At 36.9% G+C, this 24,695-nt stretch overlaps 2 protein-coding genes across 2 annotated transcripts in view; one reads left to right on the top strand and one right to left on the bottom strand.

Moving 5' to 3' along the window:
• The window catches only part of SLC25A12 (solute carrier family 25 member 12), an 89,035-nt gene that overhangs the window by 48,911 nt on the left and 15,429 nt on the right, over nt 1–24,695 (top strand). The window contains exons 7-13 of the mRNA XM_007117888.4: nt 364–502; nt 1,181–1,274; nt 2,817–2,901; nt 12,321–12,402; nt 13,684–13,842; nt 16,891–16,943; nt 17,190–17,270. Of these exons, the coding sequence (XP_007117950.2) occupies nt 364–502; nt 1,181–1,274; nt 2,817–2,901; nt 12,321–12,402; nt 13,684–13,842; nt 16,891–16,943; nt 17,190–17,270 (693 nt within the window). The remainder of the gene's footprint in view (nt 1–363; nt 503–1,180; nt 1,275–2,816; nt 2,902–12,320; nt 12,403–13,683; nt 13,843–16,890; nt 16,944–17,189; nt 17,271–24,695) is intronic.
• On the bottom strand, nt 6,661–9,269 carry LOC102989765 (small nuclear ribonucleoprotein E-like). The gene has a single exon (XM_055088516.1). It carries the CDS (start codon nt 8,878–8,880, stop codon nt 8,602–8,604), a length of 279 nt encoding a protein of 92 aa, XP_054944491.1. The 5' UTR covers nt 8,881–9,269; the 3' UTR covers nt 6,661–8,601.

The raw sequence follows: 24,695 nt of genomic DNA, 5'->3' as shown, positions 1-24,695 counted from the left end.
GATTAGCCAGAACTAGCAGGAGTTCCATAGTTGAAGGTCTTGAAAATCCTGTTTAAATAATCATTGGTTTTGATCTGTGGTAATTGTATTTGTTGTTTTTGACCTTATAGGTAGATGAACCATGAAGTCCAACTTCCAGATGTTGCTTTCTTCCTTAACACCTAAATTACATAGACTTCCTTGAGGGCATGAAACACACTGACAGTGTTTCAGCACGATACCTTCCTTGTATTTATGGACTGGCTGTTAATCATTTTAGTAATGAAGACTCCTTTGGATCTTCTTTGAGCAAAGTTCAGTGTCCATAAATGTATTTTTTTGGTTTTGTTTGTTTGTTTAACTTTCTGTGTTGTCATTTCCTAGGCAGCTGGAGGAAGTATCTCACACCAGGTTAGCTTCTCGTACTTCAATGCATTTAACTCCTTACTGAATAACATGGAGCTTGTTCGTAAGATATATAGCACTCTAGCTGGCACAAGGAAAGATGTTGAAGTCACAAAGGGTAAGATTTTAAAAATATACGTTGATTCGAATCTCAGCATTTTCACTTTTCTTTATCTAGGCAATGAGGTTGGTCTAAGTTTACTACTCTGAAGCCAGATCTAGAAAGTATGTTACCATGTGTGTATGCTTCACTTGGGCCATAATGGTCTCCAGAAATCCAGGTGAATTTAATGGGATGCTGAGGTCAGGAATGGAAAAGTGGCTCTGACAGTTTTGAAAAGAACCTTGGCCCTGTCTGTCAAACAGGTTAGTGGCAGCGGCTTGTTTGTATGAGGAAGGAGTTGCCACAGAAAGATGGGCAAGGCTACTCCTTTTGCTGAATCGTAGTGGGAAGTTTTAGGTGACTGGAGAAGAGCCAATTCTTTTGTCTTGTAACTCTGGAGACCAAATCAAATAAACAAGACAAGAGAGGATCCTAAAGAGGTTGTTTTATCTCTGAAGTTAATTTATCTTTATCTACTTTTACTGTTTCATCATCTTAACATTTTATCTTTTGCCAGCTTTCATACTTTTGTGGTTATTTCTATATAATTGAATTTAGATATTGAAATTCAGTTTTAGACTTTTAAAATAATACTGAAATGTTTTTAGCTTTCAGGTAATAGTTGGTTAAGGTAGAAGTTTGTTATATGTTAAGAATCTTTTAAGAGTTTAAAATATTTTCTTTTTCTTCCAGAGGAATTTGCCCAGAGTGCCATACGCTATGGACAGGTCACCCCACTAGAAATTGATATCCTGTACCAGCTTGCAGACTTATATAATGCTACAGGGTAACTATTCCAATAATTCTTCATGATATTTTTTAGGACAGTCATTTTAACGTGAAGCAGTGGTGTTCTTTTAAACAATAGTTTATTCAGAATATACATTTCAAGAAAGAGAGACAGGCAGATATGAGAAACAGAGGAGGAAGGAGAGGCAGATGAAGACAGACTAAAGGTAGGGGGAGATGGAGGGAGGAAAAGGGAAAGAGGACAAGAGGGGAAAAAAGAGAGAGAGGAGGGGAAGAAAAAAGGGAGGGAAGAAATGGAGACAGAGGGTAAAAAGAAAGGGAGTAAGGGGTTGAAGGGTGTGAGAGAGGGAAACGGGAAAGGAAGAAAAATGATAGAGGAGGGGGAGAGGGAAGTGACAAGAAGTAAGAGAGGGACAGAAAAATTGATTTAATCTGGACTCTAGAGGTGTTAGGAATTTTTAGTGATTTGCCTAAATTTATAAAATAAATTGAAGTACATGTTCAGGGATCTTATAATCTTTTTGATTCGTTGTGAATGGGGATTTTACTAAACAGTATATACCATTTTGGGTTGGAGAGTATCATTTTCTTGAAATATGCCTGTGGCATTATCATCATGGTTATCATCATAGTTAAGCTCCGACTATTTAATTTGCAAAGTCTCATGCAAATCCAGATGAAAAACCCTTGTCTTTGGGCACCCAGTAGGACCTGTGTGATCTGCTAAGTGATCAGATTTTATTAGTCACCTGTAGTAGTTACGTAAGTGTAGGCATATCTGAAAAAATGGGTTTTAACCCTAGAACTGAAGACTAATAGAAGTTGAGTGTACGTGGATGATTTATTACCTTCATGCTACATAATGAATTGTTGAGCTGGAGATGATACTGGATAAGCCAGCCCGTCTTTGGTGATTGACATGAACTATCAGGCCATGTCTCATCCACCTAGAATTCATATTTTTAGTAAAGGTATTGTACTCCATGATAATAAATGCTTTCAAAAAGTGCTTCTCAAAACTGGATCTGACGTGACGTACTAGCTAGTTCAGGGAATGTACTTATTTTAAAGTAAAATTTTTTGGAAACAGTAGTGCATTCGCGTGGTTCAAAACTCTTAAGAGTTTAAAAGAGCATGCCGTAAAAATGTCTCCCTTCTACCCTTCTCCCTTTTCCCCTAAAAGGCAACCGGTATTATCACTTTTATTTTTATCCTTCTCAAGAGACTTTGCACTTATGCATTAAATATGTATGCTATAGGAATATATTTAGTGTGTATGGACTGTCAATGTTTATACTTTGCTTCTGGCAAGAATTATTTCTTTAATTTTATTATCTGTCTTTGGAGTCATTAAATTTGTGTACTCCACATAATTTCTTTAGAGTCTTTTGCTTTTTGTGTGGCAAGCAGGGTCTGAAGTTTTTTTTTTCTCTCACTAAAATGATCTGTGTGAATAGAGAAATACTACTTTTAAACCATAGTTCTTTTTTACCCTCTTTTTTTCTGAAGAAAGATGATCTTAGTATGAGGAGTTTGTTGGTATCTAACAGTTCTTTCTTTCCTGTGTTTTTGCCTGAAGGCGCTTGACTTTGGCAGATATTGAGAGAATAGCCCCATTGGCTGAGGCGGCCTTACCTTACAACCTGGCAGAACTTCAGAGACAGGTAGGAGGAGTCTCATAAACAGAATCACCTTCAAAAATGCCGAAGTAATATGTACATGACAGCCTCAGGCTCCTGAATCTATGAAAATTAAAAACTGCTTTACAGAAAGACGTTACTTAGCTCAAAGACTACCTTTATAGAACTTTTACCCCTACCCTCACAGAGTATTTTATGGAGCAACTAGATTTATGTTTGTGGTTTTTTTTCTTTTAGCTTATTAAGATGAGGAAAATAAGAGTGCAGACATACATGAGCTTGGCTTCCCTCCCCCTAGGAGTAGCAGTTTTTTCCTTTCATTTGTCTAGTGACATTTAAAGATAAGTGTTAAGTTCATTTTGTATCATTAAACTGATATTTATAGGGTTTTTAAAATACAAAACATTCCTCTACTGAAATAAATCTTTCACTGAGAATGTGTCTTATAGATTACAACAATAACACAGGAAAACTATCTAATTAATGAACCAGAAGGAAAACCTTGATTATTATTACATTTTTGATAGTATTAGTTTTTTGTTTGAGTGATAAAAACAATAGCTCTGAGTCCTAGGAAGTTTATGCAGTCTTATTTCTGGTTTCAAAAATACTATCTTGGTAGGAAAATAAACCCCATGATATTACCTTGAATAGTGGAATGGAGCAATTTTAAAAAAATCTGATTTAAACTGAAGCCCTACTTCTGGAGCATTTGGAGGAAGCCTCAGTTGCAGCAATGGTCATATAGTTTTGGTGGTGGGGTGGGCGGTGAGGGTTATAGGAGGGCTAGTCCTTGTCTAATACACATGAGACCCGTGTCCCTCATGATTCTTTAGGAGACTGTGATGCCCTATGAGGCTAGGAGAGATGGAGAGGGTGTGGGGAGAGGGGGGATGAAGACAGGAGACAAGAAGAGAGACAAAAAAGCTACATGGGCATGCCATGGAAAGAGACCAAGTCTGCTTTTTCTTTACTGCTACCACACTGGTGAATAGCCACATGTGCTAGTGAAAGATCTAGGTATATAAGTGTGGTTCGCTGTGGGAAGTTTCAGTAGCAAATCTTTCTTCTACTTGAACTCCATGGAATGATGATTCTGCCTCTGAAACGAATTAGAATTTCCAGCTTTTCTTTGTGTAATAAACAAGAACTTTTGTAGTCAGGTAAGTAAATTGAAAATGGAAAATAATTGCTTTTATATCTACATTTTATGTTAATACTTTGCTTGGTGTGTAATAAAGCTTCCTGTAAATTAAAATATATCTGTAACCCACTGTGATTTAGCCTCTTCACTAGCAAAAAACTCTTATCTGCTGACATCAAAGTTTCTTTTCGTTACACGTTCTCAGATCCTTTAAAAAAAATAGATGGATTTATTCCAATTCATTGATTTACAGTAAAATTTAATAAAATTATTTAAAATTTGAGATGTATTGAAATATTTAAAGAGCTCTTACTGATTTTAATTTTATATTTTGTAGTGCACATTTATAAAAATTTATTCTTGAAGTCTGAAAAATTGCATTTCAGAAGGAGATATTTTTTAGTGTTACAGGTCTATTAATAGAGCTTTCCTTGGGGGTGTCCTTAATATTTGTAACTGGGGAATATCTCATTTAGCTTATTAAAAACAATGTAATGAATTTAAAAACCCCACTCATTTCCTCCTTTCTAAGCCTTTCTGCCACTGTTTTTTGTTTTACCCGCCTTTCTTGCCCCTAGCGATTTTCCTGGAGGCGATAAATGAAAGTTGCTTTTGTAATCTTTGGCGCCCTAAGTCTGCATCGCTCATATTTCTGATTCCTTAGGAAGGTGATGTAATTCTGATACTGTTGGAAATTGTTTTGAAGACAGATTCGAAGATGATTTGCCTTCAGTGGCAGCACTGGTGCTTTTTATGCTGGCATGGATGGCCTCAATGCTCTTGTCAGATACTTAGAAAATGGGCAGTGATAAAAACCACTACTAACTCTTCTTACCCTTTGTTTCTGATTGGCATCCAGGATGGTGGTAGAGTGCCTTCTCTGCCTTTTCTCTAACAGTAGGATGGCACAGGGATCTGCAGTCTCCAGAGAGCATGTAGAGATCCTGGGTGTTCTTACATTGGTCTCAAAGGAGGAAGGTCAGAGACTGTATTATTTTTCCTTTCACATATCAGCTAGATTGGGTAGTCTTGTTGCTGAGGATTAGGAATAGAGAAATAAAATGAAGACTTTAAATCTATTTTTTCCCTGTAAATTAGGGTAAAAACACCACCTGGGAAAATAAAATGCAAAGAAGTCATAAATAATTTTTAGAATTTCATAGCAATAGTTTATGAAGATTATTTAAGAGGGATTCAAGTTAATATCCCTAGTTACATCCATTGTAATTCAGACCTTTACTGTCCTTGGCTTCTGGTACAAGTTTCTGTGGGCCTCACTTTCTCCTTTAGTAAAATTAGTACCTGCAGATATTTCTAAGAATCCTTTAAGTTCTTGCATTCTGTAAAAGTTATGTGAATCAATAGATTTTTTTCTTTTTCAAAAATTTTAATGTATCTTCCTTTTTCCTTGTAGCATTAAAAGCTATGTAAGGAATATAGGCTAGGACCCAAGTAGAATAATATAAAAATATGCCTAAGTTATTATAGCAAACAAAGTAATAAACTTTCAGCAGTTTTCAGTCTAGAAACAGGTTTTTTCAGTTAACGTATTTTAGATTTATGAGGCATTCTAAGGCAGCCATATAGACTTCAATTTTAGTGGCTGACTTGTTTTTTAAAATTCTCTAAGCCACAGAATTACATTAGTGCTAACCATAACTGTTTCCATGTCACTTCCAGAAGACATTTTTGATTCTCTTATTTTTTCTATACTACCAAATATGAATACATGATTATTTACATTTTGTATGTAGAGTGTTCCTCTATAGCAATTTACTTGAAACTTAGATAAAAAATAGGAAGGAAGGCATGTTTTGTTGTTATCTCAATCTATGAAAGTTGTTATGAAAGCACATGTGCATGATGGAGAATCTGTGAGTTCAGAAATAGAAGTTATGAGAGAGGCAGAGGTTAAGAACTCGGGGACTGATTATGTAACATCTTTCCTTTCTCAGTTTCCTCATTTATTAAGAAGAGACAGTAGTATCCATCTCATAGGGTTATTGTGAGAATTACATGAGATAATGCACTTACACCTACTAAGCATGCAATAAATGTTAACTGCTATTATAGTTGTTGTTATTGTTGTTAAATATGAGAAAGCTATCTGAGCAAAATCCAAGTTGGGCTCAAATACAGACATGACACAACTCCTTCATCCACCTTCATCCACTTTCCTTAGGTGGAAGGGGATGGGAAGTGAGGAAGAATTATATCTTTGTATTTTCTTCTTTATTGCCTGAAATGTTTTGCTTTAAAAATTTTTGTGCTGGCTGAAATTCTACGTTGTATTTTTTTAAAATTATGACTGATGTATATCGTATAGAAAAAAAATTCCCACCCCATACCATACACAAAGGTACGTTCCAGTTGGGATGTTCTAAACTTGAGAGCTTAGAGAAGATAACATAGGAGATTATATTCATAATCGAGAGATAAGCAAAGATTTCATAAACAGGGCACAAATTACCTGTCATAAAGAAAACGATTAATAACTTGAACTTCATTAAATTTAAGAACCTTTGTTCATTAAAACATATCACTGAAAGGGTGAAAAGACAGGCTACACAAAAGGGAAAGATAGAGGATATCCAAATGGGGAAGGGAAGAGGAGGGGAGGGGAGGGGATGGGAAGTTAGTTCAGCATCATTAGTAAACAGAAAAAAATACACATTAAAACTACAATTAGGGCTTCCCTGGTGGCGCAGTGGTTTGAGTCCACCTGCCGATGCAGGGGACACGGGTTCGTGCCCCGGTCTGGGAAGATCCCACATGCCGCGGAGGGGCTGGGCCCGTGAGCCACGGCCGCTGAGCCTGCGCGTCCAAAGCCTGTGCTCCGCAACGGGAGAGGCCACAACAGTGAGAGGCCCGTGTACTGCAAAAAAAAAAAAAAAAAAAAAGACTTCAGCTTTTCCTTCCTTTTCTTCTGTCCGTCAATAGTGTGCCATTTGGAAGAGGCAGTTCTCATCGTTTGGTTGGCATACTCCATGAAGCGGCTTGGTTTGGGCAGGGTGCTTGACTTGTTAACTGACATGATCTTGCCTTATCTAATTCTCATTTATAGGATAAGGTACATTTAACAACAAAGTAAAAAGAACTTTCTCCTCTCTCAATGAGCTCTCGAGCCATTTCCTCATTTCCTATCATACACATACGCTTAGGGAGCAGGTGTAAAATCATTTAAGATTTTCAACTCTTATTTTGCTTTGAAAAACACTTAATTAATCTTGTTAAATATCACCTTCATGATCATAATCATAACCTTAAGGAAAAGAGTGCCTTTTCCTTTGGCCCATTTGCTCACGGTAGGTGATCTTCTTAGTGCTGAGATTTTCTTTCAGCCTAAATGCTAAAAAATTCAGTACACAGTCATTAATAGAGATGACAGCTACAGTAGCATTCTACTTATGAATATTCATGAAATGAAATCCATAGCATTAATTATATTAATTTACATACCTGAATATAAGTGAACCATAAGTTATAGTGATAGCTAAGCCCAAAAAAAAAACCCCTTAGTAACCGTATATTGTATGTTTTTTAAAAAACAGAATGCAATTTAATAAGGGCAGAGGTGGCATTTTCAAAAGGCATTTGGGTATTTATAGTTAGATATGTTTTTAGCTAAGAATTAAAGACAGTATAATCCTACAGTTTTCATAGGATTTTGTAGGGCTTATAAGCATTCTTTAAAGGAAGAGCATATAAAGAAAATATATGTGCTTGAACACAGGAGAAAGCTTTTGTATGAATAAGGGAATTAGTGGTTACTTGATTCTTTCTTTAATTGAGATATAGGTGATTTACAATATGACATTAATTTCAGGTATATAACATAGTGATTCAGTATTTTTATAGATTATACTCCATTTAATGTTATTATAAAATAATGACTAGGGCTTCCCTGGTGGCGCAGTGGTTGAGAGTCCACCTGCCGATGCAGGGGACGCGGGTTCGTGCCCCGGTGTGGGGGGATCCTGCATGCTGCGGAGCAGCTGGGCCCGTGAGTCATGGCCACTGAGACTGTGTGTCCGGAGCCTGTGCTTCGCGACGGGAGAGGCCACAACAGTGAGAGGCCCGCGTACCACACACACACACACACACACACACACACACACAAAATAATAATAATAATGACTATATTTCCCTGTGCTGTACAATATATCCTTGTTGCTTATTTATTTTATACATAGTAGCTTGTGTCTCTTAATCACTACCCTCCTTTTGTTTTTAGTTTTTAAAAAAATTTCATTGATGTGTAGTTGATTTACAACGTTGCGTTTAATTTCTGCTGTACCGCAAACTGACTGTTATACATATGTATATTCTTTTTCATATTCTTTTCCATTATGGTTTATCACAGGATATTGAATATAGTTCCTTGTGCTATATAGTAGGACCTTGTTGTTTATCCATTTTTTAAAAAATAAAAACAATCCCACAGCATTTATTGTCATCTGGTAATAACATAAAGGTGAGCAAAACAATATGAATAAATGCTTTAGAATTACACTTCTAACAAAGGACACCTAAACAAACTGCATTGCCTTCTCAACAGTTTCTCACTTCATTGATCATTTCTAGTTGGAGACACTTTGGAGCAGAATAATGTTATCTCCTTTTAGCATGATCCGACCCAGTTGTTTTCTTGACTTTGGTTTAGAATGAATCTCTTCTGCATCATCTAATACGAGGTTCATATACTCATCAAAACCAGTGATACAGCCCTGTATCCACATATTCACTTGCTCATAAAGCCACACCTGAATCCGAGATATATTTTGTAAGTATCTGAAGATGAGATTGATGGGCTGCACCATCACCTTTTGCATCTTCTGGTCCTGGCCCTGGTACGCCATGGTGGAAGCTCACAAAGACCACACTATCCCACACACTATCCATCTGATATATAATAGTTTACATCCACTAATCCTAAACTCCCAGTTGTCCCCCCTCCCTACCCCCTGGCCCCCGGCAACCACAAATCTGTTCTGTATATCTGTGAGTCTGTTTTTGTTTTGTAGATAATGTTCATTTGTGTCAGGGTTTTTTGTTTGTTTGTTTGTTTTTGCTGTGCTGCACAGTGTGCAGAATCTTATTTTCCTGACCAGGGATCAAACCTGTGCCCCCTGCAGTGGAAGCATGGAGTCTTAACCACTGGACCACCAGGGAAGGCCCTGTGTTGTATTTTAGATTCCACATATCAGTGATACCATATGGCCCATACCCTTATCTTGCCCCTCCCCAATACTTGATTCATATTTGGGACCATAGCTCTTTTTAGTGAGTTTTAAATTTAACATATTCGTTTGAAAGGAGTCATGATTGAAAATAATTCATAATCTATGAGAATGGATTTATTTTCACCCAGTTTTGTGACTGAAAAACTTCGATTTCGGAAAAAAAGTTTTATGTGTGCATTTTTAGAAGTTAAAAACATATATGCTATATAGGTAGTATAACAGCCACATTGGTTATAAAAGATTTTAAAATCTAAGCCAAAATGCCATAACTTGAATTTCTTTAAAATATGTGATGTTGAACATCATCTTTACCTCAAAGATACAGATTGCGTTTGTTTTCAACTGGATTCTTTGAAACAGAGTATCAGAATTAACTCATTACCCTCATTGTGTTCAGTCAATATTTGAAAAACTAACTGAAGCATATTCAGTTAATATAATATTTTAAAGTGATACCGAGAAGGGTTTTGCATTAATAAATGCAAAATAAAATTTTAAAAATCATTTTATTTCATCTCATTCTTTTATAATTTCTATTTTTGTATGTTTAGATGTATATTATATGTAATTTAATAATATAATTAGATTTTTATGTATATAATTAGTACAGTAAAACATGCATATAATTTATAAATGAAATCATATATTGGAGTTAAGTGCTTACAATCTTTGCCTGGCAGGAGTGTTCAGTTATAATGGAGAAGGCAGTGGAGTGACAAGGGCCATTGCTCTGCTTATTCCCTATTTCACAGTGAGGCCTTTGGCAAGTCACCTGTCCTGTCCATAGTGTGGCCATCTTACCTTTGTATGTATAGTGGACTGACTGGCAAAATAGTACAGTGTGGTCTCACTGTGGGTAGAAATTGCTGACAGTAAGCATCCTTCTATGGTCTCACAAGGGAATTTATTTACAGAAGATTGGAAAACACTGGACCCCTGAGGGCTGCATCAGGGCAACAGTCCTGAGTACTTGGTAAAGTACTTTCACCTTTTGGGGGACAACAAATCTCTAAACACTCTAAAGTTAGTATTATTATCATAGTAATAAATGGAACAAAAAATATCTTTTTGGATGGCATATTTTTTGCTGTTCTGTGAATGAGTCAAAATTAGGCCTATACTCAAGGTTTTGTTAAAATATTCTACTCTTTCCCTTATTAAATTTCAAATAAAATATCAAAATTAAATTGTTAATTGCTCACTTTTGTTACAGCATGTAAATCAAATGTAATGGATGGCCATGCAGTTGCTTGGGCTAACTTGCTAGGAAAAAATGTATTCCCTACAAAATCATGATTATGTCTTTGTGCAGTTTTTCGCCTTTTTTATGATGGTTTCTTCCATGTATTAAATTCAGTTTTGGATGTAATAGATGTATGCTTTCACCTAATTTCATTATAATAAAGTTGGTATATTGGGACAGTTGACATTTATAAAATATGTAGTGATTTTGTTTGAAGTAATGGTGTTTGACTAATTGCCAGATTTTCCAAGGGTTTCTTATTGACTTTTCATCAAACATTACTTATTTTCCTTCACTGTAGAATATATTGAACCACAACACTATGACAAGCATAATGAGCTTTTAAAGATCTCTGCCTACAGAGATCACAATCAAACATTAAATATTTAGATATCAGATGCTTTTGTTCAAACAGAAATGATGCTTACTGTGGTGCAAAATTTACAAAACAAGAAGACAGATAAAACCTTTCTATAGGCTGCTTCCCAAATTGTTTATAAATATCTGGTTTTGCCATATTTAGCTTCCTTAATTGAACTTTGAAGAGATTGTACAAATGAAAGCAAATGAGAGTAGACTAGCTTACTTTTTTCTTTAGATTTTAGGCATGGAGTCCCTCTCCATTAAATTATTCTAAATTATTCTAGTGAGTATCTAAACATTTTTATTATGCTGTGTTTTGAAAGCTCATTCAAGTCGCTATTTTTCAAGTTTTCTTACGATAAAGCAGTATTTCCTTCATTTCAGACTGTTTATACACATAACTGTTATTTTCATAATGAAAATATTAAAGAACAAGACTGACACACTAATATAGACAAATTATTTCAAGTCCTTTATGCTGTGGGATACCAATGAAATAACATTCTGAACCACAATAGGTTTTTCCCATTTGCTCTATTTTCAACATAGATTTTATGTTAGAACTACAAATGTGGCTAGGACAGTGGTTCTCAACTACACAGCAGAATGATTTGAAGCCTTTTAAAAATTTATAAACCCCAGGCCTCAGGGATATATATTTTAAGGTCCCTCAGGTGTTTTCTTTGCGTAGGCAGAGTTGAGGAATACATAGGTCTAGGAGAGCAAATGCTTGGTAGCATAGGTGAGAAATACTATACTTATCTATTGATAACCTCAGTGGTTGAGCTTCAAAGCCACAAATAAAGGGGCAAAGGCTCTGAACCCTTGAAATAGCAGCTATTAAAGTTTTTCACTTTAGCCCAAAAGAGAAGTCCTTGACCTTGCTTTACATATAATCCTAACAATTCTAGTTATGTGATTTCTCTAGCCCTGATAGATGAGAAGCGGCAAAATCAAACTAGGAGCCTGTTGGTAAAAGAAGTAATAGTTGTCAAGCATGGGAAGATAGCACAAACAGCTGCGTTAGATCTCGATGCAGAAATTGATGGACGTATGAATATGTTTGACCTTCAGTCATTAGAGGTGGAAAATTGTGATCAGTATGATCTGATTTAGGAATCGCGATAGTTTTTATACGTTTTAGAAAGATTTTAAAATTTTAAGTTGGTTAAAGAAGGGGGAAATGATTTTAAACCTGAAATATTTACTTACTGAAAGATTCACTTCTGTAGAATGATAGTGTATTCCACAGTAGTAGCAGATAAATGAGGCATTAATAGGCTCGTGCAAATGGGGGGGGAAAGCTACTGTGTCTGTTTGGCCAGATATGGTTTTTAAATGCTAATAATAGAAGTATCTATTTCAAAATCTTAACACAGCCAAATTATAGCTTTTTTCATTCGCCGTATGCTTTTCCAAAATTTTTTACATGTTTTCTTGTTCCCCACAGCAATCTCACGGTTTAGGCAGGCCTGTCTGGCTCCAGATTGCCGAGTCTGCTTACAGATTCACTCTGGGCTCAGTTGCTGGAGGTGAGTGACATGTCTATGTGCTGTTTCAAGCTTGCGTTCATGTAATATTATCTCACTAGACCGGGACAGATCAGCAAAGGTTCAGTTCATTGTTCCCAAGGGTCACGACTGCAGGGCTTTCTGAAGTATTCTTTATTTTTACCTATGATCGGAGGACTTGTCATAGCACGGCCATGGCCCCTCTGGCTCCAGTCTGTCTTCAAGACAAAACCTCTGTAATCATGTGAAAGTCTTGGATGCGTGCTGCACTCCCCTTAATTATACTGGTTAAAGCCAGTACGAAGAAATGGAGAATAAGACTGTTTCTGGTGTTAGGAGTGAGGGCAGGTAAGAGATCAAGATTTGGGGTACAAATCCAGAACCTTATGAAATAAAACAACCTCTCAAAGTGATTCGCTTTTGCTTTTCTCCTTGTTTTCCCCCCCTTCCTCATCTTTTACTGGCTGAAGAATATCTAGACTTGAAGGTTATTTGTTAAAATGAACCTCTCTTCCCTGCTCCTGGGCAAAATTTGAGAGGCTTTTTTTGCTTAAATCTCTCCATAGAAAATGTATAAAATCTGAAGTTGCTTTATTGAGAAGAACCTAGTAGTGTGATTAAAATACTTATGATTTTTGAAAAGAAGTCTAAACTGATGAAACTATTATTTTTTCTTTTCAATCTCAGTTTTAGAAGTTGCAAAGCATGTTTTGGTTTTCAACAGTTGAAAAATATAATACTCTAATTCATGTTATAAATTTTTCAGTCCCTGAGAAATTCTAAAGCCTGGGCTTTTTTTTTTTTTATAAACCGAATGCTGTAAGTAGGGGGAGGGTCATGTTGAGATTTGGTTCCAATATTATAGTTGTAACTAAGGTTAATTTACCAAAATTCTGTAGTAAACTAAATTTTAAAATTGCAGCCACCTATGTGTAGATATATAGTTATTTTAAGAGGTAACTGGTATAATATGTAGGCATTTAATGGAAAATATAAAGAAATATGTTATATATAAGAGTTTAATGTTGTTAAAGGAAATTGAGTGTTGATTATCTAATGTTGGTGATGACTTGAAAATCCATTACAGTTGTTCTCTGAAGCAGCTGTATTTATGGATCCCAGTGGTTGCTAGCCTGTGATCCTTCAGCTGTGTATGGAAGACGGGAAAATTACATAAAATCTCTTTTGCGAGGATATATACTGTGTTCTGTTTTCTAGTCCTTTGATTTGAGATTTGTTTTCCTTAGAGATTCTCCGTTTAATTGTGCTCTCTTTTAAGCCTAACAATTGTTTCGTTTGTAGCTGTGGGAGCCACCGCGGTGTACCCTATAGACCTGGTGAAGACCCGCATGCAGAATCAGCGTGGCACCGGCTCTGTTGTCGGGGAGCTGATGTACAAAAACAGCTTTGACTGTTTTAAGAAAGTCTTGCGTTATGAGGGCTTCTTTGGACTCTACCGGGGTGAGCAAGCAGATCTCGGCTGCTGAAGTTAGTGAGTTTATCTCACCAGCAGCAGGTTTCAGACTTACTGATTGTGAAAATCAGTGCGCAGCGTTCTCAGTCAGACTAGGGCTGTTTCTCTCTTTTTATTTCCTCCTTGCTCATTTCCCTTTTTACATTCTTGCTGGTAACTAGCAATATTAGTCTGCAGCCAAGGTCTTTATTTCTTCTTCCTGCAATCTAAAGCCTGCATTTTCCCCGGCATGGGTCTGTGGTGGTCACCATGCTCTTACAAACTAAGGCACATGTCTGCAGGTGGAATACGAGGATGACAGCTAAGAAATAGCTTCTTTTCTCAAAGAATTAGAGAGGAGATATATATCTCTCCTCTGTGAAATAGAAACCAGGCTGCCACTTGAAGGTGAGTTTACACTCTATCTGTTTGTTTCAACTGAAAGAAATATTGCACGTTTTTGTCTCTTCCAAGGAGACCATTCGTAAGTCTTTTCCAGTGAGTCATCTGAAGGTTAAAAAAAAAAAAAAAAAAAAAAAAAGCAAGAAAGAAAAGAAAACCTTTTTGCTCCAAGTCTCCTTCTTGCTCCTTTTCTCCCTGTAGTTCAGAGGCACTGAGTGGAAGCAGAGAGATTTTCTTTTGCAGGGAATGTTACCACCAACTCTAAGCTGAGCACACTGCTATCGGCATCAGAGGCAGCAAGCCCCACGCAGAATTCTCCCCACCCCCATCGGCTTTGTAGGAACTTGTTCTCTTAGGAGAGGGAGACTTTCATGTACATGTTTTCACGTTAGAATTTAGGGTTTCCTTTGGGAGGGAGATTAATTTTTTAATCCCTTTGGGCGCCACTTGGAATTCTTTGAAAAACTTTCTACATGCTCAATTCCAGGGCATTTATGTAATTTACTGTACTTGTTTTTTTGCACACACAGTCCCATTAATCCTGAGCTCATTCTGAGCTCTGCTGAACTGTTTGGCTTAGAACCTCTTCCTCGGAAAGAAAAACTGGGCCTGAGCAAAGCTTTATGCTCATGGCCAGGAGGAAAAACACATCTGATTGGCATTATGTGCAGATACTCAAGTGAAAATGTAGTTCTAATATACTTATACTTGAAGGAGAGGGTCATGAGGATATTCATTTTTGGCATTGTGTATAGAACAAGAGAAGAGAGTTGTTCTGGAATCAAACTAGGCTCAATACCCTGCTCCTGAGAAAGAATGTGATGAATTTTATTCAGATATGCAGAACTCTAGCCCATCTGAATTCTAGCTGTACGACATTTACTCCATGGGAAGAGGTGTGCATTGTTAGAATGCAGATCTGTGCATGTGAGTGCTTGTTTTAATATGTATATTAAACACTGCATATCTAGATTTTATTTAATAGGGAATCTGAGGGTTAAGTGGCGCTATGGTGGTTTTCTTCTTTGACATCTCCAATCTTTCTTCCTCCTTGGTATACTTTAAAAGAGAAGGAACTTAGATATACACCGCACAGTTTAGCCTTCTCAATGGATGGATGCTTACAGAAGATTTCATTTGGGAGAGATGTCATGTTAATTAAATGGGTCCAATATAGGAAGTTGGGGGTGGAGGGTATGGAGGGATCATTAGCTTGATTCAGAATGTGAGCTGATAAAATCAGTCCTTTAAGTGAGAGATTGTAGGAGTCCAGTATCTGAACACTGTGATTGTTGAGATTGTCATATATTGCTTAGAAGTGGTCCATTATTTTGTCAGATGATTGACAGAATTGTTGACAGATTAGCCTAAATTTCTTTGTAGGCAACAATGATAAAATGACATAAATCAGTACTTTATTAAAATTCCGTGAGCCTTATTGAGGCAAGTAGTAAAACAAACACACATGCTGACACGGTTGTATGGGAGTCAGATTAAAAGTAATAGGGCCTGATAATCATGAGAGTTAGAAAGTTAAGACTGCCATCTGCTGATTTATTCTTTTAAATCAGTTTGTTACCCATTAAAGGTGTGTGCAGATTTGTGTTTGTCACTGATAATTCAGTTTGACTGACAGTAGGCTGTATGTACGATTACTTGCTGGCTCTCAACTTGTAGAAAATCACTCAGCAGTATCCTCAAAGTAGGCTTAAGATCAGCAGTGAGCATGCAAACACATACATAACTTCCCCTTGGCTGGGTGATTTAAAGGATATAGTATGTTTATTGTTAGCATCTTTAAAAGATGTATGCAAAAAATGTATTTTAACGATTTGGATAATCTGTGTGCTTTAGAAAGTTGAGCCCTATGAATAGCTACAGATGTTGAATTGTTTATATATTTTTTCTTTTGCAGCCAGCCTGGAAAATTTAACTTTCTAAGAATAATGATTTCCTTTGTTTTAGGAGAATTCTTTTGAAATGTCTTAAGTTTGACATATATTAGCAAATAGGCTAACAATGGGCTGTTTTTGCTTGTAGAAGGTACCCATTAAATGTTACTTAAAACTGCATTTTTCTTTGCAGTTTTGGCTTTCTTTTAAATAAATGAGTACTGAATTCTGGGTTTCTGTAAAGAGAAAATGATGGGAGTTGGTTTTCTGTAATAGCCAAGCCACTGTATGCTATTACGCAGGTAGCATCATTTGTGGCAAAATCTGGGTCTACTTAACAGGACACTTTGCAGAGCTTTTCCAAGCATACAACATTGGCTTCTCTAAAGCGTCTGTGTATGTTAGTACGTTGTTGGTTGTAAAGGGGGGTAATCTGGTTTCATTGCTATTGGCAGTGTTCTGGGAGTAGACAAGATCCATGGGTTCCATTCCTTCCTCATACTTTTTGGGAGGTGGTAGATAACCAGGCTTTAAAGGAGGCATGCTTAAGAAAAGGATTTATAGCCTCAAGAAGTATAACTGTTTTGACATGAATAATTATTATATACATATGCATAGTTTTTAGGATAAGCCACTTTTCCCATTTTAATAAAAACCCTAAAATGTTTGATGGGTAAATAATATGGGGAAAACCACCTTGTTGGGCTTGTGTATTCATGTTTAGTACATCTATACCGCTAACAATTCTCTCTGTTTACCTAGGTCTGATACCACAACTTATAGGGGTTGCTCCAGAAAAGGCCATTAAACTGACTGTAAGTTTCTTTCTCATTGAATTTATGTCATTTGTTTAGATTATCATTAAGCCAAAAATGAAAACTGATGCTGGTAAGACTAGCACACTATCAAGGCACTTGTAAAATTTTAAACTTATTTGTAGTCATTTGCTAATTTTAAATTTTATATGAGACAAATATTTTGCTGATTTGGGAAAACCAGTAATGTACCACTAAAGGTAATGATTGGGAATTCTGGTTAACGGATGTTGTCTTTCTAATTAGGTCAATGATTTTGTCCGGGACAAATTTACAAGGAGAGATGGCTCCATTCCACTTTTAGCAGAAGTCCTTGCTGGAGGTTGTGTAAGTATTAATACTGATGATTTCTCATGGCAAATATGTTCCTTAGGATTTTTGCACACTGGTTATACTATCTGAGTGACATGCCCCCTGAACTCAAGGGCCTCTAAGCAGATTTTCTCAGTGATAATAAGGAATGATTTTTTAAATTTCATTGCATAATCTCACTGGTTTTGAGGCAGAAAAGAGGTAGTATTTTTGTAGAGGTAGTATTCTTAGAAGCTCCTAAAGCATTACCTTTTACACTTTTTAGAGTTCTAATTCTGTTTCTTTTTAAATACCACAGAAAACAGAGTAGTGGGTAGAGTTACCCTATATTTGTATTGACTGGAACTTTAAAATAAGTGTGAGGTGACTGATTAATTGGGCCCTTGTATTTTAGGTGTAGGATTGAGTAAGCCATTGTGGTATAATTATAATTTTCCTCCTTTTAGGGACCAGAGCAAACAACCATAACTATTGACAATAGTTAATAGCTATTGACAATTCTGAACTCAGAGATTCTGTCTTTAAAGTGTGAGCATGACATTGGATTTAGACCAATTCTCAAATCTAAGTTTGCAGCTCAACTCATCTTATTTGTGGTGTACCTTTCACATTTGGTAGTACATGATTTTTTAAAGATTTATTTAGTCCATTTTGTCCCTGAAACCCTTAATGACTTCCAGTTGACTTGGCTGACAGTCTTGGCTAAACCCTCCTCAGTTGCTTGTGGAACCTGAGGTGATGAGGTCAGTGACCTTTGCAGCTTTTAATTCAGAGAAGATTCCCTGAGGGTCAGAGAGAGAGGGTGCTCTGGATTCTCCTTCATGATATTTGTCAGCCTGGCACATACCTGGGTCCTCATCTTTCTGCAACCAAAGTTCTTATGGAAGAGGTAGCCTGCCGCACTCCCTTTGTGTGTGTGTGCGTGCGCACGTGTGTGTATACTTATGTGCATTTGCCGCTATACCTGCACCCATGCCCAAGTGCGTTCTCAGGGAGAAAACTCATGTCTTTGGCTAACTTTTTTCATGGAGGACAAATAATGGACATAGACTAAGGCCTTTGCTTAGTTCTTACTGTTGTTTCTCCTCTTCCTTTACCCCAATTAGAGGCTGTAAGTGTTTCTCTTCTAATGAAAGAACCATTGCGTATCATAAATATTCTTTTTCTCAGTGGTTTTAGTTTTAATTTGGTTAAGAAATTTCCTAACTCAGCTTTGCCGCAACACATGTGTACATTTTTCAGAAATCTTCCAAGCCATGCTCTCTGTGTTCCATGTAGCTAATTATTTGTTTCCATTTGTAATATCCAGAGGTTTTTGCCCATGAACCTGACTTGTTCCCTTGTCTGACATGTGACCTAAGTGGTTAAATTATAATCAGGTATTTGGTTCCTTTGTTCTTCCTAGGTATTGACCCTGTTTCTAGGTTTGAACTTTGGGAATTTCTCTTGAAGTCTGGGGTGCCTCGAGGGTTGTGCTGACAGTCTAAATCTCTTCCTTACGAGATTTATTTCTGGACGCTTTGACTCATTTCTGGACGCTTTGATGGATTGTCTAGCTGGAAATTGACAGCGTGAAAAATAGGTTGGGCTATAGGAGGATGATTAGGTTGTATGCAGTTCTTCACCACAAACACTTTCTGCTTCCCTCTTTCCTCTACATCTCTTCATTTCAGGGAGGAAAGAAAATGTATAATTATTGAGTTTCTACTGATGAATTCAATCACACTACAGTATAAATGATTGTTAAAGCACAATCTGCTACTTCTCCCAAAAGTCTACATATTTCAACAGAGAATAACCTTAAACAAAAAGGATGAGTCTCTGCTGATAGAATATCAGGCACTGTGGAATATAGGAATACTCTTTTTGCTGAATGAAACATGGTAAGCAGCCACCAGATAAACACTAGGAAGAGTGGCTGCCGTGAGGCTGATCAGGAGAACCAAACCCTCAGGATCCTGGGTACGGGTGGTGATAGAATGTGGAGTGTCCTGTGGGTGTTTGGCTGAATGCTGTCAGTGCCACCAGGTGAGAGGAGTGCAGCTGTTCTTCCAAACATCACTCAATTTTAAAGATGTATTGGGTTGGCCAAAAAGTCCTTTCGGTTTTTAAGTAAAAATAAAAGACACGTTTTTCATTTTCACCAAGAACTTTATTGAACAATGAATTCACCCTTTTGTTCCACTACCTTCTGCCATTTTTCAGGCAACTTCATGATTCCATCTTCCCAAAACTTTTTATCTTTTTGAGCAAAGAACTGTTCTAGGTGCCTTTTACAGTCTTACAGAGAATTGAAATTTTTTCCATTAAGAGAATTTTATAAAGACCTAAATAAATGGAAATCTGAAGGTGCAATGTCTGGTGAATACGGCAGATGAATCAGAACTTCTCAGCCAAGCTGTACCAGTTTTTGCCTGGTCGTCAAAGAAACATATGGTCTTGCATTATCCTGTTGGAAGATTATGCCTTTTGTTTGTTTGTTTGTTTGTTTTTTTGTTTTTGCGGTACGCAGGCCTATCACTGCCGTGGCCTCTCCCGCTGCGGAGCGCAGGCTCCGGACTCGCAGGCTCAGCGGCCACAGCTCACGGGCTCAGCCGCTCCGCGGCACGCGGGATCCTCCCGGACCAGGGCACGAACCCGTATCCCCTGCATCGGCAGGCGGACTCTCAACCACTGCGCCACCAGGGAAGCCCCGATTATGCCTTTTCTTTTGACTAATTCTAGATGCTTTTTGTCGAGTGCTGCTTTCAGTTGGTCTAATTGGGAGCAGTACTTGTTGGAATTAATCGTTTGGTTTTCCAGAAGGAGCTCATAATAGAGGACTCCCTTCCAATCCCACCATATACACAACATCACCTTCTTTGGATGAAGACCGGCCTTTGGTGTGACTGGTGGGTTCATTTCGCTTGCCCCACAATATCTTCCATTCCACATTATTGTACAGTATCCACTTTTCATCACCCATCACAATTTGTTTTAAAAACGAACATTTTCATTACATTTAAGTAGAGAACTGCATGCGGAAATACGGTCAAGAAGGTTTTTTTCGCTTAACTTACATAGAATCCAAACATCAAAGCGATTAACATACCCAAGCTGGTGCAAATGATTTTCAGCACTTGATTTGGTTATTTTTAGTATGTCGGCTATCTCCCACATGGTATAACGTTGATTGTTCTTAGTGTCTCGATTTGATCTCTGTCCACTTCAACTGCTCTACCTGGCCATGGAGCATCGTCCAGAGAGAAATCTCCAGCACGAAACTTTGCAAACCACTTTTGACACGTTCAATCAGTCACAGCACCTTCTCCATACACTGCACAAATCTTTTTTTGCGTTTCGGTTACGTTTTTACCTTTCTTGAAATAATAAATAAAGCATGATAGGCAGAAAATGTTGCTTTTTTTCTTCCATCTTCAATATTAAAATGCCTACACAAAAATTCACCAGTTTTGATGTCTCTTTTTAAATGCATGCTGATAAGACAGCTGTCACATACAATCTAACAAAATTATTTTGAATGAAGTTAAAGGCAACTAAGTGCTACTAGAGCCATCTTACGGAGAAAACTAAGCAGACCTTTTTGCCAACCCAATACCTAATATGTTGACCTAATGCAGATTAATTCAGGAGAAATGGCTCAAACTGAGCAGTTAGTATTGACTTTATAGATTTTTTTTCCGTAGCAGAAGAATCAGGTAAGGGTCCTGAGTTCCCTACATATGGGAGGGAAATTCTACTGCTCTGAAAATGACTGTGCCGTCCTTTAGGAAAAATGATGTACACTAACTAGATCATTGAGGTGACCAAGAAATGAAAATATCCAGTCCTTAAGCATTATGTGTTTTTTTGTTGTTTGTTTTGTTTTGTGATGTTTTTAAAAGTATGCGATATTAGATATATGCAAAAGAGAACACATTATGTAAACAAAAAGTTATAATAAAATGAGCATCCATGAGCCTACCACTCAACTTAACTACAATATTACTATTATCATTGATGCTGGTTTTTGCTTTTACTGTAGCTCTAATCTGCTAGAATGCTAATGAGCGGTAGGGACTTTTCTTACTGGGCTGAACATACCTATGAATACATAGGTATTCTGTCATTATTATTCCCAATTGGAGTTGAAGAAAATAAAACCTGAGAGAGATCTAGCACATAGTGAATGGCAAAGTTGAGAGTCAAACCACTTTTGTCTCCAAATCTCTTTTAACTCATAGTTGGTATGTTTTCATTCATTCTTTCTTCCATTTATTCATTCTCATCCAACAAGCTGTCAAGGCTGAGAAGGATTTAGAGTTTCATCCTGTGCAAGGAACTAGACTTAGGAAATGTTTATATCTCATAGAAAAAGGGTAGTTCTGACCATTCTCACCAGATAAAACCTAATCTTAAATCTAATATTCCACTGTGGTAATTTGAATGTAGAATTCCTTATCGTGATTTGCTTCATTTCTACATGTCACCAAAGAAAATACGTGCTTATGATTATAATTCATTGTAATAATAGCTACTGTTTCTTGAGCATCTTGCACTGGACTGAACACTTTATAGGCATTATCTCATTATTATTCCCAGCTAGAGTCGAAGAAACTAAAAGTTCAGTGAAATCAAGCACTTAGTAAATGGAAAAATTGAGATTCAAACCACTTCTGTCACTAAATCTATATTCTTTCATACTTGGTTTATGTTTCCATTCATTCAGTCTTCCATTCATTCTCTCATTCTTCAAATGCTTGCTATGTTTCAGGAAAAAATTTTTAAATAACAGCTTTATTGAGATAGAGTTCACATATCATACAATTCCCCACACGTAAAGTGTACAATTCAGCAGTTTTGAGTATATTCACAGAACTGTGCAACTATCACCATAGTCAATTTTAGGACATTCTCATCCCCAAAAGAAACCTAGTACCCTTTAGCTATTGCCTTCCAATTTTCCTGCCCTCTCCCCATCAAGTCTTAGGCTACGACGCGTAAACTTTCCATCTGTATAGATTCACCATTTCTGGACATTTCATATAAATGGAATCAAACAATATATGGCCTTTTGTGTCTGGCTTCTTTCACTTAGTGTAACGTTTTCAAGGTTCATTCACGTTGTAGTATGTATCAGTATTTCAGGCCTTTTTTACTGCTGAATAATATTTCATTATATAGATAAGACTACATTTTTTTAATCCATTCATCAGTTGTTGAACATGTGGTTGCTTCCACCTTTTGGCTATTATTAATAATGCTACTATGAACATTCATGTAAGAAGTTTTGTGGACATATGTTTTCATTTCTCTTGTGTATATACCTAGGAGTGGAATTGGTGGGTCATATGGTGACTCTGACTAGTATTTTGAGGAACTGCCAGATTGTTTTCCAAAGTGGCTGCACCATTTTACAATCCTACCAGCAATGTATGTGGGTTCTGATTTCTCCACATTCTTGCCAATACTTATTATTATCTTTTCGTTATAGCCATCCTAGTGGTATGAAGTGGTATCTTATTGTGATCTAATGACTGACAGTGTTGAGCATCTTTTCATGAATGTACTGGCATTTGTTTATCTTTGGAGAACAATCTATTCAGAATATTTGCCCATGTTTTAGCTGGGTTGTTCGTCTTTTATTATTGAATTGTAAGAGTTCTATATGTATTTAGGGTGTTCTGTATACACACAAGAGTTCTGTATATATTTAGTGTACCTTACCAGATACGTGATTTGCAAATATTTTTCACTTTCTTGACTGTGTCCTTTGAAGAACTGGACTTTGATTTTAATGAAGTCCAACTTATCTATATTTTCTCTTGTTGCTTGTGCTTTTTGTGTCATATCTAAGAAGTCATTGCCTAATCCAAGATCATGAAGATTTATACCTCTATTTTCTTCTAAGGGTTTTATAGTTTTAGATCTTACATTTAGGTCTTTGATCTTTCACACAAATTTTTAACCTTAATTTTTTCCGGTGTTTTGCTTTGAGCAGAGATATTACCAAATGAAAGTTTTATTTTTCATTGTCAACATTTCGGTATATTTCCTCCTAATGCTTTTATAGATGTGCTTTTGTGCATGTACAGACATAAACATACACACACACACACACACACACGCATGCACGCACATTATATATATATTTTAACATCTTTATTGGAGTATAGTTGCTTTACAATGTTGTGTTAGTTTCTGCTGTATAACAAAGTGAATCAGCTATATGTATACATATATCCCCAAATCCCCTCCCTCTTGCGTCTCCCTCCCACCCTCCATATCCCACCCCTCTAGGTGGTCACAAAGCACTGAGCTGATCTCCCTGTGCCATGCAGCTGCTTCCCACTAGCTATCTGTTTTACATTTGGTAGTGTATGTATGTCCATGCTACTCTCTCACTTTGTCCCAGTTTACCCTTCCCCCTCTCCATGTCCTCAAGTCCATTCTCTACATCTGTATCTTTATTCCTGTCCTGCCTCTACGTTCTTCAGAACCTTTTTTTTTTTTTTTTTTCTTATCCATTCATCTGTCAATGAACACTTAGGATGCTTCCATGTCCTGGCTATTGTAAATAGTGCTGCAATGAACATTGTGGTACATGTCTCTTTTTGAATTATGGTTTTCTCAGGGTATATACCCAGTAATGGGATTGCTGGTTATTGTTTGTAGATTTTTTGATGATGGCCATTCTGACTGGTGTGAGGTGATACCTCATTGTGGTTTTGATTTCCATTTCTCTAATGATGAGTGATGTTGAGCAACCTTTCATGTGCCTCTTGGCCATCTGTATGTCTTCTTTGGAGAAATGTCGATTTAGGTCTTCTGCCCATTTTTGGATTTGGTTGTTTGTTTTTTTGTTATTGAGTTGCATGAGCTGCTTGTAAATTTTGGAGATTAATCCTTTGTCAGTTGCTTGGTTTGCAAATATTTTCTCCCATTCTGAGGGTTGTCTTTTCGTCTTGTTTATGGTTTCCTTTGCTGTGTAAAAGCTTTTAAGTTTCATTAGGTCCCATTTGTTTTTGTTTTTATTTCCGTTTCTCTAGGAGGTGGGTCAAAAAGGATCTTGCTGTGATTTATGTCATAGAGTGTTCTGCCTATGTTTTCCTCTAAGAGTTTTATAGTGTCTGGCCTTACATTTAGGTCTTTAATCCATTTTGAGTTTATTTTTGTGTATGGTGTTAGGAAATGTTCTAGTTTCATTCTTTTACATGGAGCTGTCCAGTTTTCCCGGCACCACTTACTGAAGAGGCTGTCTTTTCTCCATTGCATATTCTTTCCTCCTTTATCATAGATAAGGTGACCATATGATGTACATTATTTTTTAAACCAGATGGAAGTTTTGTTGGCTCTGACTTCCTTATTAGAAATGCAAGCAGCTCTCGTTTTCTAAGGGCAGCAGAAAATCACAGCAGAGCTTCTCACTTTGGAAATAGATATAACCTTTGGGAACAGAAT

This window comes from Physeter macrocephalus, chromosome 2 (genome assembly GCF_002837175.3).
Source record: "Physeter macrocephalus isolate SW-GA chromosome 2, ASM283717v5, whole genome shotgun sequence".
Taxonomy (NCBI): Eukaryota; Metazoa; Chordata; class Mammalia; order Artiodactyla; family Physeteridae; genus Physeter; species Physeter macrocephalus.
The sequence above is the reverse complement of the archived record's forward strand: the minus strand, read 5'-3'. Positions and strand labels throughout refer to the sequence as shown.